Here is a 23,119-nt window from a genome sequence, read left to right on the forward strand (position 1 = left end):
AAGGTAAAGTTGACACCAGGGGATTTAAACTTAGAATCTAAAAGGTTGTATTGAAACACCACAAGGTATTTTATTTGCCATGAATCCACATCCCTCTAGTATTAAAAGTCAGTCAGAGTTCATATTTAGAATGGAGAGATAGGAAGTTGTGACATTTAGATATATTAGCAAAGTAGGTTAAGTACTTTCTGCATAAAACTGAAACTAAACTGAAGACTAAGGTCAATCATGCACAGCTGGTGATAGGTTTATGATGTTTATGCCTTTACTAAAATCTTTGGTAGCATAAACAAAATGGCATCATCCAGAATGTAAAAAGGTAGTATAGTGTGTATAGTGCAATGTTTGATAATATAAATAATAATTGATTTTAATGCAGGTAAGGAGGTTGTGATGTTCATGTATCTCTGAAGAATGTTGGTGTACCATCTTGTCAATAACCTCTACTAAATATGCCAAATAGATTCTGTAATCATTGGTCAGCCTTAACCATACAAAAGTTGTGAAATTCATGCCTTACCTAAGGACAGGAAAAAAATACAACTGTGAATCAGATGATTTCTGAATTAAGCCTATTGAGATTGGGGAAAGGAAAAAGGAGTTTGTGTTATCTATTCAGAGTTTTCATAAGAGCACCAAGTCTGAACTGTTTCTGCAGAGAATTCATTTGCCAAGAAGACAGCTGTACATTATTTGTTATGATGAATTCAGGTTGTCCATTATGATATCAACTTGTTTTAGTTCTAGAAATATAAAATAAAGAAAAAATTCACTTTAAGAAAAATGGAGAAAAAATTTTTTTTTAAATTCAATCACAGTAATCATAAATATTGCTTTAAAATTAGTTTTTCCAAATTGGAAATGAGCAAATGTTATCTCATATTTGTGGCATAATATCCAGAGACAAATCTGCCTCACTTCCTCTCACTTTGTCAACACACTTTTCATTCATCTTCTATTATTTACATGTCCCTCTCAGTTAGCATAGTTATCTCTCCTTCATATACTGATTAATACCTTTAATGCCCTGACACTTTCTCAACTCATTTATACTGTCTCTCATAGAAGACATTATACATCCAACAGATTATATTCAACTTCTCTCTAGTCTCCATATTCAGTGTCTATATTGTTGTTATCCCCAAATCACCCCATAACTAATGTACCTCATCTATGACGCCCACCACACTCAATCAGCACCAGTGTATCAAGGACCTTTGTAGGGATGTGAGGCTTCCTCTAGGAGATACAAGCAAAGGCGTCTACTCAATGTCTTTGAGCATAACAGACCTGGTCCTCTAGATTGGTAGATGGACAGAAGGTTAACAGGACTGCCAGCTAAAAACATTAGATAGAAAGCAAAAAAAAACTCACTTATCTTGAGGAAAGAAAGTTCCCTGCCTCAGAAATTGATGACATCCTCTGGCTAAAGCTCTTCTGAGGTTAAAGTGCCCTCTGACATCAGGACATGAAGATGATATCTATACACAAGTAATAGCACTCAAAACTATCTAACAATGTAAAATTTTCTTAAGTAACCAACAGGAATAAGAATCATCTCAGCAACAGACAAACAAGATGAAAAGAACTGGGAGTTACTAGAAAGACTGCATGAGAAAGGAGAACTTGGATGTCCTATGTATCACAGGAGACTGAAAGGCTGAGATGAACTGCAACTAAACCTACATTATTCAATATACACTTTTTTTAACATGGTAAAGTGAGCTATGAGAGAGATTCAGCTGTTATTTCATGAAGGTCAAGCAACCATTAACATTTAAACAGTGGGAAAGGGTTGCATGAATGTATGTACCAATTAGGCAAAAAGCAAAAAATATCTCAAGAGTAATTTTTATACATACCCACTTTAAATAAGCACAAAAACTATAATAATTGTTAGTCTCTTGTACAATAACATTTTCAATCTCATTAAAAAGTGTTGTAAAATATTCACTTTTTTTTTATGATGGTTGTATCTATGTAAAACTTTTGAAACGTCAATTGATAATGTCTGCTGTTTTCTATTGAAATATCAATTGATGATTTCTGCTGCTTATGGGGTAAAAGTTCAAGTATCCATCATATTCCTTTCCAAACATAAATTACATCTTATCTTTTACTTGTTTAAGTCCTGAGACTGTGACCATGCTGGGACACCACTTTGAAAAATTTTTTAGTTGAATCAATCAACCCCAGTACTTATTTTTTAAGCCTGATACTTATTCTATCAGTTTCCTTTGCCAAACCACTAAGTTATGGGGATGTAAACAACCAACACCGGTAGTCAAGCTGTGGTGGAGGACAAACACAGATATGAAGACACATATATATACAGGATAGGCTTCTTTCAGTTTTTGTCTACCAAATCCACTCACAAGGCTTTGGTTGGCTTGAGGGTATAGCAGAAGACACTAGCTCAAGGTGTCATACAGTGGACAGAACCCAGAACCATGTGGTTGGGAAGCAAACTTCTTACCACACAGCCACGCCTGCATATTATAAAAAGTTACAACCTATTTTTAGAGGATCTTGGATGTTGTCCACTAAACATATCTCTCACAATTCTTGTTAATTCCAGGTAAAATAGCTACTTCAAAAGAATAGTGGTCTCTGTACTGGTTGTAGATAAAATAAAGAAAGAACAACACATTTTACCAACTCCTTAGGTGTACTAATGGACACAGAGTAGGTTGTTTGTATTTATTCTAGCATCACTGTTGCCATTTCAGATATAACAGTATTTTATTTTAGGTCACACTTGAACTTTGATTAGGGTTAGTAATTGTTAGAAACTTCTCTGGCTCTGAGGAAGCAAGCCAGTCTTTGCGATAGTCTTTAGTATGGTAAGGAGAGTGAGAGATCATCAGTGCTAGTGAGACCCAGCATTTGTAGCAATTATGAGTTCTGTTGCTGGTTTTTTGTTTAATCTCTAGACAGGACAATAATGTTTTTATGATTCCTAACATGTATATACACTGATATGAAAAACTGCTAAACATGCACGCACACATATATATTTAAACATTTTGACATCATTGTTATTATGCTTGCATGAGTCAGACAGGATTAGCTGAAGCAGCTTTTCTATAGCTGTATGTCCATCCTGTCACCAACTCTTACTTGTTTCCAAGCAAGATAATATTCTTCCATGGCCAGACATGCTTATCAAAAATGGCTGGAAACAAATAACATCATTTTTATAAAAGTGATGCTTGTTTACAATCATCATTTGAGGTCAAGGAAAAGGCACATGCATGCGTGCATATACACGCTCACACATTCACATGCGATGGGCTTCTGTGTACGATATCTATTCACATGGCTCTGATCAGTCTAGGACTTTTGTAGAAGGCTCTGACCACATGTGCTGCACAGTGGAACAGAACCCAAGACCACATGCTTCTCAACAACACAGTCACCTCTATGCCGAATCACAAAAATATCCTCTTTAGAAAACCAGGACTTAAAAATTCAAATTTAAATAGGCTTTAATCAAAAGACTTACCATTTAGAAAAACACGAAATTTTTCTGCAGACATATTAAATACAACTGGTTTTGCGTTTCCTGTGTCTGGGTTTACAACTTTTAAACATATCTGTACATTTGGTTTGTTTACTGTCTGGAAAAGAATTCAAGAACATTGAAATAACAAAAACTGACCAGCTGTTGTTATTGCTTCTCCTCATGTACTGCAATGGCTATAGTATGAAGAATAAGGAGGATTTAAGACTCTTGCTGCTTTTTAATGCAACCAACATAATTTGCAACACACTTTAAGAAACCAGCCAGTCGTCTCATCACCTACAAATCAAGTGAGATTGGTTTCATCCTCACAAGGAAATACGAGAGGCAAGCCACTGTAAATATGAAATCCTTTCCTGGTAAAAAATGCACTCTCCAACATAAAATATTGGCTGATGACATCAGAGTCAGAGCTAGACAAACTCAGAGACAGAAGACATGGAACCTGTAGTTAGCTATAGGTTTGAAGAAATACAACAAGATCTAGGGAGGCAAAGCTAGGTCCTTATAGCATAGATGAAGACCATGAGTTCCTCTGAGATAACCTTCTCAGGGTTACAAATCAGACACGTGACCAAATCAAAGTTCCAGCTAGATCGAATATTGTGGTGGAATGACATGGTATATAGAGTTGTAAAGAATGTAGAAATTGAGAGAATTATCAAGTAGCTGAAAGAGAAACTCAGGGTGAACCAGAAAGGAAGAGATGTGCACGTATTCTGCAATATGAGGATCACAGGTTGAGGTGTTCAGTATCACAAGAGAGTGAGTAAGTCAGAAGGAAGCTAGATGTCATCAGAGAATAGTATATCCAAAATGATGAAAGCACACTTGTTACTTCTAATGACATGGAAGTGCTACCATGATAGGTTGTTGAATGAGCAGAATGCATAGGATAAATAAGGTTTACCTCATGCTAACAGAGTGAGCAGCAATTCAAACTGACAACAGTGTGACGGAAAGACAAAGTACTAGAGTCAATATAACTGACTAAGGTCTTGAAATTAGTATGAAGGTTAGTTGCAGTTTATGAAATGAAACTAGTAAGGGACAAAAAAATATTCAAAACATTATACTTCAGAGTCCTTAATATTACCACATCACTTGAGAGAAATATCTAGACCAAGAAAATTTCACAGTTAAGTAGTATGTAATACAAACATATTAACAAAAAATTTAATACATAGAAAGACTGATTTGAAAAAAAAATATTAGTTCAATTTTATATTATAGTATCAATAAACAGTCATGATATATTGAAATCCAACATTTGTAAATAGCTGAATAATAAAAAAACTTTTAAATTACTATATTATATGTCTTAATGCCTTACCTTTAGTGATTTCGAACTGATAACATAATCAACCCGCCACTGAACTGAGTTCATATGTGATACTAAATTAAAAAAGAAACATAAAGAATTAATATATTTGTATACTTGCTGTAAGCCTAATTTCCTCCAATAAAGGAGGAATATGTAATGATTATTATTTTTAACTTGTTTCGCTGGAGGCCATCCATGGATTTACAATCTAGAATTGTGATGAATCATAGCCCTGCCATAAGTATACCAGGTATGCCAACAGAGAGCTTATGAAATATTTTGCCTGGATTGATAATCCCTCACTATTAGCTATATATGTATGTATATCAATATCACACCAACACAAATATATACATATACACACACATATATATAAACACATATGCATACATACATAGCTTGCCAGCTGCGATGTAAACAACATTGATGATGTCAAAACTAAATTGGTAACTCTCTCTCTCTCTCCCCTAAACAGGAAATTTTAAAATTTGTGTGTGTGTCTGTGTGTGTGTTCCAGTGTGTGTGCATGGTTAGTTGAATCATAATGTATACCTGTTTGATAATGCACATTATTACATCAACCAATCACTGAGTTTTTAAAGCAACTGTAAGGATTTATCAAAGACTGTCATTTTTTTTCTTAATTATAATTCTGCTGATTTAATATCTTTATAAATGACCTGATGTCATATATAACTGCTTGGGTATGTGGTAAGAAGCGTGTTTCCCAACCACATGGTTCAGGACTCAGTCTCAGTGCAAGCACCTTGAGCAAGTGTTTTATATTATAGCCTTGGGCTGACCAAAACCTTGCGAGTGGATTTGGTAGATGGAAACTGAAAGAAGTCTGTTGTATATATGTACATATATGTGTGTGTGTGTGTCTTTGTGTCTGTCCTCACTACCACCACCACCACTTGACAATCAGTGCTGGTGTGTTTATGACCCCATAACTTAGTGGTTTGGCAAGAGATTGACAGAATAAGTACCAGTCTTTAAAAAAATAAGTACTGGGGTCAATACATTTGACTAAAAATTCTTTGAGATGGTGTCCCAGTATGGCCACAATCTAGTGACTGAAACCAGCGAAAGATATATAGTTGATATTATAAGAATTTAGAAACTTTGAGAGAATGTAAAATAATTCTTTTTCAGAATGTTTTTGAACAAATAGGGTGTGTATACACACAATAACACTTGGTAACAAATACACTGAGTATTATCAACATAACAAGTGAGCAAAATAAGGTTCACCTCAATTGTTCTGTATAGACTATGTGTTGAGTCAGTCAGCCTAAAATTTAAAGTTTGTAAGTTAGTGGATATTAGTTGATACTTTTTCAACTATTGTACTTAAAATGTACTTAGCAGACCCAAGTCCTTATTTTTATCTCAGCATTTTACCCTGACAATATAATAAGTAGCACACAATTTCTATTGATTTAATGTGCTTTAGCTAGCATACTAACTAGAATATGTGAGAACTACTAAATATTTTATACTTACTTCGTAAACTTTGTTTGCGTAACTGTTCCTGAAACTTGGTTACATTATCACCATAGAGTTTACAAAGTGGTGTAGAATGTTCTGGAATGATATATAAGATAGGTATTCAAAAATGCATTAAATAGTATCTAAAACACAATCATCACTATCATTACATATAGGCTAGACGGTTTTACAGGATCCAATGTGTACAAGGACCATGCTGTCTTCTAGTGTCTGCTACGGCGTTTCTATGGCTGGATAACCTTCCTAACACCAACCACTTTAAAATGTGTACTGAGTGCATGGTGAGGTCACAAAACTACAGGACCTGTGGTAATGGTGATGGTGGGTGTCGTGTATGGAAGAAAATGAGGGGTTAAAGTATGAAGGAAAGGGAGAAGGGAGAGGCAAATATGTTCTTGTAGAGGAGCAACATGGTTACTCAACTTTAAGAACGAGAATGAGAATGATTAGAAGGAGCAGCAAGTCTGGGTGTTTCCTAAATGTACAAGGTAAGTAGAAGTGTGTTGAGATAGAGTGTGAGCAGGTTGGGATTTGCAAGAGTGTACGGTGAAACCAGAGATTGGGAGATGGGAAATAGGTAACAACTTAAAAGATTGGGTAAGACTAAAGGGTGGCTGTAAGGAGTAATGGATGACCAATGATGAATGAGTTGGGGAAGGCACAGGGCTGTTGAAGAGAGTGGGAAAGAGCAGCAGGACAGCAATGGTGATAGTAATGACAATACAGTTGACAGGAGAAGGATAAGAGAGAGATATGGTTGGGTAGGCTAAGAAGTGGGTGAGAGTGCAGATGTAACACATGAGGTGGTAATGAATCACTAACATGTGAGTGAGGAGAACAATAATTTAATGGATGAAGAATGTTTAACAGGTGTTAACAGGTAACATAAAAAATAGGATGGTCTAAAAGGGGGATTTCCAGAAGAGATTGGACAAGGTATCTCTTTGTGCATATACATGTACACACTGCTTCTAGAAGTTAGTTTCGCAAAGGTGGGCAGATCTTCCTGAGAACCTAATATCACTAGACATCCTGGTCCTCTGAGGCTCAGGGTCCAGAGATCAGTCTTCATCATTTTGTCCCACATTTTCCTGGGTACCCTTCTTTTATAAGCTCCAAACATATTAAGCAACCAGCATTTCTTTACACAGCTGTATAACTCTTACAAACCATTCATCAACACCTAGTTTTCTCAAAGACCACCAAATTACTTAGCATGGTACTCTGTCAAACAAATTCTCCACATTATCAAAAGCTAAGAATAGTAGTTTATTCTTAGCCAGTAATTACTCCTGCATTGTCTCACTTGGAAGATTGCATTTGTGATGCCTCTTCTGGGAACAAAACCAAACTGCATTTCATCTAGATACATTATGTCATGAATTAATTGTACTTGCTAATGATAAGAAGTATTGATACAATATTTCAGAATAGTTAAGGTGAAGAAGTCATTCATTACCTGCAAACTCATTACACACATCCCTAGAGACAAATAGATTAACTAAGGGTATTAAACAATGATCTAAATTTAAGATAGTACCAGACAAAAATACTTCATTCTGACTATTTGTGGAATGAATGCTGACCTTCAGAAGTAAACTAACCTTGGGAAATATAGGAACACATTGCAGTGAAAAACTATACAATGATTGAATAGAGAACACTGTAATGAAACACACTATACTTTCATTAAAGGAAGCCTCCACATGGCTGTTCAAGCTGCTAGAAATTGTAGCTAAATTTTCCTCAAATAGGCGCAAGAGTGGCTGTGTAGTAAGTAGCTTGTTTACCAACCACATGGTTTCGGGTTCAGTCCCACTGTGTGGCACCTTGGGCAAGTGTCTTCTGCTATAGCCTCGGGCCGACCAAAGCCTTGTGAGTGGATTTGGTAGACGGAAACTGAAAGAAGCCTGTTGTATATATGTATATATGTATATATATATATATGTATGTGCATGTGTGTGTGTTTGTGTGCCTGTGTTTGTCCCCCTAGCATTGCTTGACAACCGATGCTGATGTCTTTATGTCCCCGTAACTTAGCGGTTCGACAAAAGAGACCGATAGAATAAGTACTGGGCTTACAAAGAATAAGTCCCGGGGTCGAGTTGCTCGATTAAAGGCGGTGATCCAGCATGGCCACAGTCAAATGACTGAAACAAGTAAAAGAGTAAATCACATACCCTCTAAGAAATGTGCATTATGTCTGAGAAAAAACAAGGGATGGTTAGGATTGAAACATCATTGAACATAGACTTGTTTGATTAGAGTTGATCTGCAGCTACACAATCATACTACACAACCATACCTCACACTTTCTCACTAAGAACCTATACATGCTTGCTCAACTTGCTAGAAATAGCAGCCAAATCTCCCTTAAATTACACTTCACTGACATAGATAATTCAGCCTTAGCCATATCATGCTTGGAAAAATTGAGGACAGTCAGGCTTTCCTGGGTGGGACGACCTGGAAATGAATGACAACAACACTATACTAGACAAAACAACATTATACCAGAATATGTACAGATTGTGTTACTGCAATATGCACTTTTTCTGTATAAAAGTGGCTATGTGATTGAGAAAACTTGTTACCCAACAAGGTGGTCTTGAGTTCTATTATAGCTACAACCTTCTACTATAGCCTTGGGCCAACAAAAGCCTCATGAGTGGATTTAGTGGACAGAAACTGAAAGAAACCCATTGTGTTTGTACAGCTTGACAACTGGTGTTGGTGGGTTTACATCCTTGTAACTTAGCCATTCAGCAAAAGAGACAGATATAATAAATACCAAGCTTTAAAAAAGTAGTGCAGTAAATTTGTTTGATTAAACTTCTTCAAGGCAGTGCCAGCATGGCCACCATTTAATGACCAAAGCAAATAGAAGATAAAAGAGAAATATATATATATATATATATATATATATCTATACAATATGTTACATTACTCGGTAGTCAAGATAAAACTCTGAGTTTCAGATGCCGAAGTGGAAATCCACAACATCTCTTCGGTTATCTGGCTATTTGAAAATAGCCAGATAAACGAAGAGATGGTGTGTGGATTTCCACTTCGGCATCTGAAACTCAGAGTTTTATCTTGACTACCGAGTAATGTAACATATTGTATAGATAAATTTCCTCTATTTACATAATATTGATGTCTCTTTCTTCTTTTTTATCTTACCGTTTTATCAATATATATATATATTATATATATATTATTATATATATATATATGTAGGTCCTGGGTTGAGTCGGGGTTAACCACAGTAAATAAGGTACTCAATACATAGCAGAGTAAATTAATTTATTATATAGAAGGAGCTTCTACAGGACTAGAACTGTTTCATTCAAAAGAAATCATCAGGAAGCTAGTTGACAAGAGTTGTTTTGGCATTTATACATTTAGGCAGGTTTAAAGGGGTGGTGGTGGGGGACTTTTTGGGGGTAGGCATGGCGCAAAACTATCATTCTTAGGGGAGTGGTCAAAGGAATCGGTGGTAAAGTAGATAAAAGAATAAATAGAAAAATAGAGTTTTAGGTAAATAAGGAGACTCTCACTTATACATATACATATATATATACACCCACATATTATATATTACATATATATTATATATATATACATAATATATATTATATATATATATAATATATATATACATACATACACACACATACATACATATATGCACACAACATGTCCATATACACACATATATACACATATGTGTACATATACATACATACACATACACACATATGCATACACATACAAACCCATACATATATATATATATGTATATATATATATATATATATATATATATATACATATGTATATACATATATATACACACACACACATATACACACTCGCACAATAAATACATACATACACATGCATATACATGCACACACATACACACACAATTTTATTCCCTTATTTTAATTTTATATACTTTTGTTATCTTATTTTTATCTTGACCTCAGTCAGCCATCCCGGGCTGTTGTCCCAAGGGATGGTCAAAGTCCATTTATCTTTCTACTAACTGATACGAACACAAACACTCACTCACGCACACACACTCACATGTACACTCATACACATACACACACGCACGTGTTATATTCATACATACATACATCTACATACATTCACGTATATACACATACGTACGCGTACCTACAGATTCATATCTACACGCATACACATACATACCTCAATACACCCACAGAAGACTAGTCCATACATATACACTAATAAATATATATACACATATACATATACACATACATATATATATACATATATATACATATACACATATATACACATATACATACATACATATATACACATACACACATATATATATGCGTACACATACACACACACACACACGCGCATCTATATATACACATAAGTACATACATGCATAAATGTATACATATGTTTATACATATGCATACCATACACACACACACGCGCCTCCTTATATTCATATACATACATGCATACTCAAATAATAAATAAGTATATATACGTGCAGTTACCCATTATACAGACGGATACATACATATAAACTTACACATATACCTATTTACACATATGTATATATACATACATACATACACACATAACTCTACATACCTACATATACATAAACACACAAGCGTACACATATATATATATAATATATATATATATATATACATATATATACATATACACACACAACACACATATATACATATACACACACATTCACATATATATATACACACACACACATATATATATACACACCACCACAATATATATAATATATATATATATATACACATAAGTACATACATGCATAAATGCATACATATGTCTACAAGTGCAAACACATACACACACTCACGCGCCACCTTATATACATAAATACATACATGCATACAAACGCATACTCAAGTAATAAATAATAAATAATAAATATATATACATGCAGTTACCCTTTATACATACAGAAACATACATATAAACATACACATATATACCTATTTACACATATGTATATATACATACATACATGCACATACACATAACTCTACATACCTACATATACATAAACACACAAGCGTACACATATATATATATACATATATATATACATACATACACATATATATATACATATATATATATATATATACATACACATACATACACATACACACATACATATATATATATATATATATATATATAAAACCACACACATACACATACATATGTACATACACATACATATACACGCATTCGCATACATGCGTATATTCCTACTAACACCCATACATTTCTATACATATATACAATACATATATACAAGTGTACACATACAATATGTGAATAGTCTTAGGAGAAAAGGTAATCGGGGGTGCTGGGGGGGCAACGGTGGGGTTGGGGGGTTTGTGGGTGGGGGTGTCGTCAATCGGGTTGCCGGGGGGTGGGTATAGTTCTTGTAGTTTGCATAAATTTTATGCATGCAATTTGGGGAGTGTTTGAGATCTTGTTGAGGAGAGGGCCTTTGGCGAACAAGATCCCTAGGCTCTCAGAAATGCAAAGGTCACAGCAGGTATGGCCTCCTGTGTACGAACGCCCCTTCTGTAGTAGTCTCCACTTGATCTTGAAGGGGATGGAGTTCCTTTTAAGGTACCAGATGTGGGCGGCGAGGGTAGTTTGGTTGGATTTATCGGGTCGCCGGAACGAGTGTGTGTGGGTGTACCAGCGGGTCTTAAAGCTGTTTGACGTCATTCCGATGTACGATTTTCTTTTATCATCGGGGCCTGATCGTACCTCGCATGTATAGACGAGGTCCCTCTGTAGGCAGTTGTTGTTGAGGGGGCAAGTGGTTTTATCAGGGCAGTTGCAATTGCTATCGGATGTTGGATGGGCCTCGGAAAAAGTAGATATATTAAGTTTTTTCACGTTGTTGTTGGCTAGGTTCCTGGCTAGATTGGGCGTGGTAGAGTAGGAGAGTCTAATGGTGTTCTTATTTAGGATAGTATAGTACTTATGTTGGGTGGGGAAGTGTTTCTGTAGGAGAGTGAAGAAGATTTTAGCTACAGGTGTAGCGACCTCACGGTTGAAGGGGGGGTTGTACCAGCTAATGTGTCTTCGCCTATTTTTCCTGGGTTGGCGTGGGGCTATACTAGTATAGGTGATCTTATCTTTAAATGTGTATGCGTGTAGATATGAATCTGTAGGTACGCGTACGCATGTGCATATACGTGAATGTATGTATGTATGAATATAACACGTGCGTGTGTGTATGTGTATGAGTGTACATGTGAGTGTGTGTGCGTGAGTGAGTGTTTGTGTTCGTATCAGTTAGTAGAAAGATAAATGGACTTTGACCATCCCTTGGGACAACAGCCCGGGATGGCTGACTGAGGTCAAGATAAAAATAAGATAACAAAAGTAATAATAAAATTAAAATAAGGGAATAAAATTGTGTGTGTATGTGTGTGTATGTGTGTGCATGTATATGCATGTGTATGTATGTATTTATATGTGCGAGTGTGTATATGTGTGTGTGTGTGTATAATGTATATACATATGTATATACATATGTATATATATATATATATATACATATATATATATGTATGGGTTTGTATGTGTATGCATATGTGTGTATGTGTGTGTATGTATGTATATGTACACATATGTGTATATGTGTGTGTATATGGACATGTGTGTGCATATATGTATGTAGTGTGTGTGTATGTATGTATATATATATATATATATATGTATATATATATATATATATGTATATATATGAATATGTGGGTGTATATATATATGTATATGTATAAGTGAGAGTCTCCTTATTTACCTAAAACTCTATTTTTCTATTTATTCTTTTATCTACTTTACCACCGATTCCTTTGACCACTCCCCTAAGAATGATAGTTTTGCGCCATGCCTACCCCCAAAAAGTCCCCCACCACCACCCCTTTAAACCTGCCTAAATGTATAAATGCCAAAACAACTCTTGTCAACTAGCTTCCTGATGATTTCTTTTGAATGAAACAGTTCTAGTCCTGTAGAAGCTCCTTCTATATAATAAATATATATATATATATATATAATGATGATGATGATGATGATGATGATGATGATGTTGATGATATGTGTGTGAGTGTATGTGTGTACTCTTGTCTTGACATCATGTGATGCTTGTAAAACAAGCAGTACTGTCATGCAAATGGTGTCACTTCTTTCCAATCTTCCATGAAAAATATGTCAGGCTATGGGGAAATATGCCTTGTTTGGAAACAGGAAGGGCATCTGGCCACAGAAAACCAACAGTAACAAACTCTGCCTAACCCATGCAAGCATGGAAAAAAATGTGAACATTAAATGGTGATGATGTTAACACAATGAGATGATTGGGCAGTGATTTTACCTTTTGGGAGCCCCAGCTGTTGAAGCTCATTGGAAAGTGTATCACTATCGACATCACATTTGGCTGCACTTCTGATGATGAAACACAGCGCAGCAATACTAGCCTTGATGTCGCCAATATCTGAAACATGACAAAAATAAAACAGATTTACTGAGGGATAAGTCAAAATAATTCTTACAACTAAACTTATTGACATAAACTGTTGAATATATTCTAGTAACAGTAAATAAACACTACCTCAAAGACATTTTCTCTTAGATTATGTAATATATAATCACACCTTTTGGTAAACTAGGAGTGTCTGTCTGTATGCATGACTGGTACATTGTTTTATCAACTCCAGAAGGATGAAAGATAAAGCTGACCTCTTCAGGATTTGAACTCAGAATGTAAAATACTGCAAGGCATTTTGTCAGATGCGCTAACATTTCTGCCAATCCGCCACTCATATAATAACAATAATTCTTTCTAATTTTGGCACAAGGCCTGAAACTTTGGGGTAGTGAGCTAGTTGATTACATTGACCAGAGAGCTCAACAAGTACTTATTGTACTGACTCTGAAAGGATAAAAAGCGAAGTCAACCCTGGCAGAATTTGGGCTCAGAACATAAAGTGTCGGAAGAAATGCTGTTAAACAGTTTGCCTGGCATGCCTATGATTCTGCCAGCTTACGGACTTAATAGTAAAAACAATAATTTTTTTTAGATGGCATAATTTCATGCAATGTCAACCCCAACACTTGACTGGAACTTTATTTTATCAACTTCAGTGAATGAAATGTAAATAATGATAAACTTACCAAATTTTGCATCAGCAGTAATTTTTGCTACCTTTTCATACTGTACAGGAAACATAAATTAAAATAGTAAGAATGTATTTCAGTATATTTTTGTATTATTTTAATATATTCAATATCAACAAGAATAATCTAGTAAAAAAGAAAAAATACATTGAAAGTACTTTCACATAAAAGTTTACGAATGCAATACTGAAAATTTAACTTTACCGTCTTAGTAAAGGCTAAATGGAAAAGTTACTCTCTAAACTTCTATTCTGTAATATCTCAGCTCTAAAGTCAAACACTGTAGCATCTAAATTTACATAATGAAAAGTATCACTACCTTGAATAACCCTTATTACAAGGTCACAGCAGTTTCTATTGTTTCCCAGTTTATATTATCCCTAAGTCCTTATGATTTTGTCACAAGCTCTTGTTTATTTGCTTTTTAGTATATCTTTACTATGTGTACCTTTTACCATATACACATCAATACAACTAGCTCTCCTGCATGTGCTATCCAATATTTTCACAATTTGATAGCACCAACCTAAAATTTCATATACCTATTGCACATTCAATGAGGACAATATTCTTGACCACTTAATGAAGATTTAATTTGGACTCAGAATTTTCACATGAAGTTAGAGCAAAGATAAATAGGTTAAACAGGAGAAGCAAGGCTTCTTATATTGTGATGAAAACTACTGATCTAGGAGATATAAAACTAACATAGAGCTGACGGGAATCCTTCATCAAATAACATAACTGTTTTAGTGCTGGTATTATTACTAACATGTCCAGTTGTAAAGTTCTAGCCAATAAATTATATTATCATTATCATTCTGTCACACAAAGCATTTCATTAAGGTATTTAAAAAAGTAAAAATCAGTATTCAATTTAAAAAATAGCAATATTTCAGTAAAGACAAACATGCACATGCACAAACATATTTATATATTCCCTACTTTGACCCTTTTGCATCTTCGCAAACTCCTTACTCATAGCGATCTTCTACCATTCCATTTATATTCATATCCTTCCACTTTGAGAGCATGTCTGGGCACATTGCCGCTATCTCTCTCAGTTTCCCTACTTCTGACTAGGGTAGCCTTGCATCTCCTTTACAGAAAAACACCTATTTCTGTACTTATAGCATAGTTTAACCTCTCATCACTTGGCACAAAGCCACCTCTCTGTTGAGGGATCTTTGTCTTGCAAGTTACTTGGTGACCTCACTTGTGCTAGTGCCATGTAAAAAGCACCCAGTCCACTCTGTGAAGTAGTTGATGTTAGGAAGGATATCCAGCTGTAAAACCATGCCAAAGCTGATAATTTCGTAATTCTCTTAGAATTACTTCTGACCACAGATTATAAAACATTAGGTGGAGGGGGTGATTTGATAATTTATTCACATACGCGTAGGAGTGGCTGTGTGGTAAGTAGCTTGCTTACCAACCACATGGTCCCAGGTTCAGTCCCACTGCGTGGCACCTTGGGCAAGTGTCTTCTACTATAGCCTCAGGCCGACCAAAGCCTTGTGAGTGAATTTGGTAGACGGAAACTGAAAGAAGCCTATCGTATATATGTATATGTATATGTGTGTGTGTATATATATATATATATATATATATATATACACACACATACATATATACATATGTATGTGTGTGTGTTTGTGAGTCTGTGTTTGTCCCCCCAACATCGCTTGACAACTGATGCTGGTGTGTTTACGTCTCCGTAACTTAGTGGTTCGGCAAAAGAGACCAATAGAATAAGTACTGGGCTTACAAAGAATAAGTCCCAGGGTCGATTTGCTCGACTAAAGGCGGTGCTCCAGCATGGCCGCAGTCAAATGACTTAAACAAGTAAAAGAGAGAGTATACCTCGTAACTTCACCTGGTTTCCTATAGGAGTGGTATAATCCTGAGTTAATGTCTAATGTAGCATCTAAGAAATTTTCCACCTTTGTGCCGTATTCAAAAGTAATACCTAAGCTGAAGCTTTTAAAAAATTTTCTAATTCTTTTCCTCATTCTTTCTCTGACTGATTTGTTGTCGCTAGAGATAATAAACAGAGCATCATTATCATCATCTCTATATAAACCTCCCTGCAATTCAGGGATTAAGGCACTTTAAAAGATATGCACCAACTAGGTTAGTGATTTCAGCCAAATCACTCGAGCCCATAGCTATATTGAAATTATCAGGGGTATCAGACCTTGTCCATAGTTTACCCTCAAATTCTATGATAGCCTTCCTGACTAAAAGAATGTCAATTTTATCCCTAGTTATGAGAGAGAAGTTGTTTGCAAAAATTAGAGATTTGTTAAGAAGAATAGGAGATATACTAGAATAACTGTTAATATCAAATTGAATAAACAAATGATTATGTATATTATCAATGGATTTAAATCAATTTATCACTTCATCAGTATCAAACCATAATTTGAGAGATAGACTAGGAATTATTAGGGGTAATGTAGTATCCAGAATAGATTTAGTAAGTCAGCTTATTAAAATTCTATTTATTTATTTGTGCAGCTGAGGATAGCCCAGCATTTAAATTGATATAATGATTGCATTGTTCAATTAAATGGAGCCGCTTGAAATGGTCATACTGCATCACTTCTCGATATCCTGTTGCTTATTTTGATGTGTGTGTGTATATATACCATCGTTTTTTTCATCATCATTTTAACATCCACTTTTCTATTTTGCATGTGGTTGGCCAGAGTTTATTGATAGAGTGTTCATGCCCAGATGCCCTTCCTGTTACCAACTGTTACCTGTTTTCCAGCAATGTAATATCTTCCCATGGTCAGACATGTTTATGCAGAATAGTGGAAATGAATGACATTCATTTACAGTACACAATGTCAAGACAAGGAGACACAAACATACATGATGGACTTCTTTCAGTTTCCATCTACCAAATCCACTCTCACAAGGCTTTGGTCAACCCAAGGCTATAAGAGAAGACACCTTTCCAGGGTATCCTGCAATGGGACTGAACCTGAAATTATGTGGTTGGAAAGAAAACTTCTTAATCACACACCAATGCCTGCATCTATATATATAAAATGCATGCATGTGTAAATGTATAATACTCACATCAATGTTTGCTGTCAAGATACTACTGATAACTTGAGCACACAAGAGTCTCATCTTAACAGATGTCTGAAAATAGATAAGAGAACAAGGATTATATTAGTAAAGAAATGAAATAGAGCAAAGATAAAATTAATACTAACAAATGCAACCACACATTATAATGGTTATTTTTTCTGGCTTGATATCAAACTAAATTACTTATATCCTTATGAATAAACAAATATACTGCAACAGTATAATAACAATATAATTGAAACAAACAGCAGTAACCACATGGAACATAACAACAATCTTTTAAGAATCAACAATCCAACATGTTAACTTGAACTATCAACTCAGACCACTACTATTTATATGCAGTGGTCCAGTCCATTCTCACCAGGGAGCATTGTACTCTCACACAACATCTCCCCTTTTGAGATTTCATGTTACAAAGGAATAAAGAAATTTTTTATTTATATTTATTTATATATATATATATATTTGTTTTAAGTATCTCTCTCACTTGGACATTATCTCAAGGTGTTTGGTCTGCTTTCTTTTTCTCGTAGTGAAACATGGGCTGTGACTGCTGAGGATATGCGTAAGCTCGCAAGAAATGAAGCCAGTATGCTCCGATGGATGTGTAATGTCAGTGTTCATAATCGTCAGAGTGTAAGTACCTTGAGAGAAAAGTTGAACCTAAGAAGGGTCAGTTGTGGTGTGCAAGAGAGATGGCTGCGCTGGTATGGTCATGTGACGAGAATGGCTGAAGATAGTTGTGTGCAAAAGTGCTACACCCTAGCAGTTGAGGGAACCTGTGGAAGAGGTAGACCCAGGAAAACCTGGGACGAGGTGGTGAAGCACGACTTTCGAACTTTAGGTCTCACCAAGGAAATGACTAGAGACCGAGACCTATGGAAGTATGCTGTGCGTGAGAAGACCCGGCAAGACTAGTCAGGCCATAACACATGGCCCCTACCTGGGACGTAGTCAGTCCACCTGTGCATACCTTCCTTCTTGTGACACTTGTGAAGACCTGTTGAGGCAAGTGAAAATCAAATCAAATCAAAACAAATCAAAATAGATGAACATCAATGGAATTTGTATCTTTGTGGTACCAGTGCCGGTGGCACACAAGAAAACCATCCGAACGTGGCCGTAGCCAGTACCGCATCGACTAGCCTCCGTGCTGTGGGCACATAACAAACACCATCTGATCGTGGCCGTTCGCCAGCCTCATCTGGCACCTGTGTCGGTGGCACATAAAAACACCATCTGAGCGTGGCCGTCTGCCAGCCTCGTCTGGCACCTGTGTCGGTGGCACATAAAAAACACCATCCGAGCGTGGCCGTTCGCCAGCCTCGTCTGGCACCTGTGTCGGTGGCACATAAAATCACCCACTACACTCTCGGAGTGGTTGGCGTTAGGAAGGGCATCCAGCTGTAGAAACACTGCCAGATCTGACTGGCCTGGTGCAGCCTTCGGGCTCCCCAGACCCCAGTTGAACCGTCCAACCCATGCTAGCATGGAAAGCGGACGTTAAATGATGATGATGATGATGATGCTGGTTCTATAGGACTCTACTACTTTTGGTACTGGTCCATTGAATATTTCACAAAATACTTCCATGGGAATCTTGTGCAAGCCTCTTCCTTGGTTTATATGTCTCATGTTTACCCTTTAATTAGATACATCATACTTTCAATTTTTCTAGTAACAAGACTATCTTCCCAGCCTTCTTTACTGTTTCTATAGGTTTTGAAATGCACTTTATCACCTATCTCGACGTATATTGTTGGCTCTTTCATATTTCCTTTATGTCATTTTTCCCTGGTAATAGCTTATTAAAAATGGGTTTTATTCTTCTTCTGAACATCAATTCTGTGGGAAACTTTCCAGAATTTGTACTTGGATTGGGTGGGGGGGGATCACTCTCTATATTTTTAAGAAATTTGTCAGTGCTTCATTGTTACATAATTCATTCCTTGTTTTTCTCAATGCTCTTTTAAAAGTGTCCACAAATCTTTCTACCTGCCTGATTGACCTCGGGTGGTAGGGTGGAGTGAAAATATGCATTTTCGCACATCTTTTACAGTAGTTCTTGAATTCATACCCAGAGAATTGTGTTCTGTTGTCTGAAACTAGTGTGTCAGGAACACCATATCGCACAAACAATTCCTATAAGAACTATATAATTGTTTTACTTAGAGGTTGGTCTATAGCACCTGCAGACCTCTGGCCACCTAGTACAGCTATCTACTATGATTAGGTAGTAAGTACCATTTAGCGGTCCAGCATAGTCAATATGTAACCTAGACCATGGGTTCTCCATCTCTGGCCATGATTGATATTTTACTGGTGGGGCTTTGGCCTTGAGCGCACATCCTCAGCATGTTCTCACCAAGTTTTTGATATCTCAGTCTATAGATGGCCAATAGACATAACTCCTCATCAGAGCTTTCATCCTTGCCATTTTGGGATGTCTGCTGTGAAACTGTTGCAAGATACCTTTTTGTAATGTAGTTGGTGCCACCACTCTTTGGGCATACATCAGAATATTGTCACAAATTGAAAAACTACTGGCATCTGAATTTTAATTCTGTTTATTTTTTAACAGAATTAAAAAATGTTTTTATAACCTAAATGATATAAAACTTCAGTTAGTCAACACCAGCCATAATACATAAAATTTCAAGTATTTTATTTAGTCCCTCCAATCTTGACTATTTTGAAAATTAATAACACATTAGCAATATAATTACAAAAGGATTAGGATGGAGGCATAGTTTTGTATGACCTTTTTAAAATTTCTCAGATATAATTCCATATTTTTTACTGTTACTACAACAAACAGCCCCTCCAAACTTTGAGACTGTATTCTACAAGCTTAAAAGTATTTGTTGCATCAATTTGTTACACTTGCTCCATTTTCTCTTAAATCCTGCAACTATTCATATCTGAAGTTGACTAAAAGGTGTTTCATTCTTCAGTCAGACGGGTTTTTTTTTCAGACATAGTTTATGTAATTTACTATCCAAGATGTCCTACTTTTTTAGATGGTAGAATGTGATGTGAAAAACATTTGAATGATATTTCAAGTAAGTCAAATAATCACATAGCAGTTCTGTTGTTGGTTCAATTATTGTACCCTTTTTAAAAATATTTTTTACATCTAGATGAATTATGAGATTAAGGGCAATCCAGTTCAGCATGAGTCCTCTATCAGTCGATGGTTGAGCATCCTCAAAGAAAGCTGGCTATCTGCCTTCGTAACAGACAACCGGGACCGTCAAACATTTACAAGATTTATATTAACCTCATTGCTCCCTTTCCATTTTTCATACCGATTTATTGATAGTCTCTTATTACACAAAAATTTAACAAAAAAAAAAATAATAAAAATTTGATAGTCACCAATTTAGATAGGATATTTATCTCCGCAAGAACCCAATCTGGGCAGTCAAGGTCTCCACAAAATCGGAATTTCTAGAAAGAAATAAAAGGAAGAAAGCAAACTAGAATACTATGAAAATTAAAGAAGCTTGTGTTTGTGTCTGTTTCTATTCGTTTTTAATTATTTTATTTCCCAACAATTTATTTGAAAGCAGTATCAAATGTGATGTTGGGACTAGTGACTTTTACTGATGAAAGTCTTTTTTACAGTTAATCACTCAACTAACACTATACAGTAGAACAGTGCAAATATTTTTAACTGACAAAATGGAAGTGAAAAGAATAACATATCTTTCCTCGGAATACCCTACCTCACACCTACTTACTGATTAGATTAGGTTAACACAGAAAAGTTGACACACACACACACACATATATACATATACATTAGTGGAGGTGGCAGCTCCTTCCTGTTTCTGAATATTTCTTTCTTTCTTTGTGCTTCCCCATTTATAGCTGGCAAGATTGATTTTTGCATAGAACGAGTGTCCAGAGAGGTCATATTTGATAGCTTGCAGAGGGCTTATTTGGAGTTAGTAAGTCTTTAGCCATTTATCTTCTACATTTCTTCAAGAATGTTTTTCAAAGCGCCACGTTGTTCTGTCTTCTACGTGTTGCTTCTGGGATTAAGGATCGATGTTGGTGTTCTTCATCGTCTGTTTCTGTTGATCTTCGTAGCATCACATGGAGCAGTCATGTGGTCTCTAAACAGTGCTGAATCCGATGTGACATGGCAATCTGGTACATATTCGTGCAGTGGACACTGTATGACTATCCATAGATAGATACACACACACACACACACACACATATATATATATATATCATCGTCATTTAAAGTCCACTTTACCATGCTTGCATAGGTCAGATGCAATTTTTTTGGACAGATTTCCTACAACCAGGCCCATCACTTGTTTCCAAGCAAGGTAAAGCTAATATATAAATATTGTATGATGAAGATACTCGTTTAGAAACCGCCACATAAAGTCAAGACAATGGTACAATACACGCATCTGTATACACATATATTAACAGAAGTCATAGAGTGAATCAAGGGTTGAGGTTTGGTCCTTGGGTCACTTTTGCAGATAATATATATTATTCTTATGCAAGAATAATAAATTTGTTCCCTACCATAGTATAGAATAACCCAATGGATTAATGTAAAATTGTTTCTATTATATATCCGCCTCCCGGACAGTTACGTTTCAGACAGTAAGATGGACAAATATATTAACATATTCCAATATCTTCCCGTTCTACCATTTTAGCTTGTATAAGAGCCGTGCAGTAAAAGTAAGATTTCTGTGAGACTTGGTTTTGATTCTCTGTTAAAACCCGGTCATTTATACAATATTTCATTTCCTGTCTTGCACATATCGGTAAAGACGGCGAAATGCGAAATACTAAGAATGTATTTATCTAAATTAAAAAAGTATAATTAAAATGAATGAAACACCAGAGGCTGATAAACTAAGATTGTCTCCCATAAAGAAATAGAAATAACGCAAAGAAAACAGCAAAATCTTAAAAATAAAAATATGTAATTCTCACTAAGACAGTTTACTCACCATGTTTCAAACTGGAATCAACAACTCCCACAACTTCCGCTTAAACTTATCCTGCAGTAAATGGTTGAACTATCGTCTGCTACAAATAATATAAGTTTTATGAAAATAAAATGAAAAACAGAACAAAAACAATGGATTTTCAAAATACATTTGTACTAATTGGTACTAAAAGTAAGTTCTAAAATATTTTAATAAATTTTCTTCTCAGAAATGTATTACGGATTTTAGAATTTAGCTTTCTGGTAATCACACGCATACACACACGCACGCACACACACACTAAAACATGCAGTATAGAGATTCTATAAATATTCAAGTAGTAACGTGTGTGTGTTTGTGTGTATAATGACGTTGATTGTAAATATCAATAATGATATAGTGAGCGCAGAAACTTTGATA

The 23,119-nt window shown here is 35.6% G+C and overlaps 1 protein-coding gene across 1 annotated transcript; it reads right to left on the minus strand.

Moving 5' to 3' along the window:
• Positions 1-45: 45 nt before the first annotated feature.
• On the minus strand, positions 46-22,837 carry LOC115219040 (COMM domain-containing protein 4). The gene is made up of 9 exons (XM_029789088.2): positions 22,721-22,837; positions 21,111-21,182; positions 17,715-17,780; positions 14,622-14,661; positions 13,822-13,941; positions 6,354-6,434; positions 4,857-4,918; positions 3,506-3,620; positions 46-743 (listed from the first exon to the last, which is right to left on the minus strand). The coding sequence occupies exons 1-9, from the start codon at positions 22,721-22,723 to the stop codon at positions 697-699; spliced, it is 606 nt and encodes a 201-aa protein (XP_029644948.1). The 5' UTR covers positions 22,724-22,837; the 3' UTR covers positions 46-696.
• Between the last annotated feature and the right edge of the window lie 282 nt (positions 22,838-23,119).

Source organism: Octopus sinensis, linkage group LG14 (assembly GCF_006345805.1).
Source record: "Octopus sinensis linkage group LG14, ASM634580v1, whole genome shotgun sequence".
Taxonomy (NCBI): domain Eukaryota; kingdom Metazoa; phylum Mollusca; class Cephalopoda; order Octopoda; family Octopodidae; genus Octopus; species Octopus sinensis.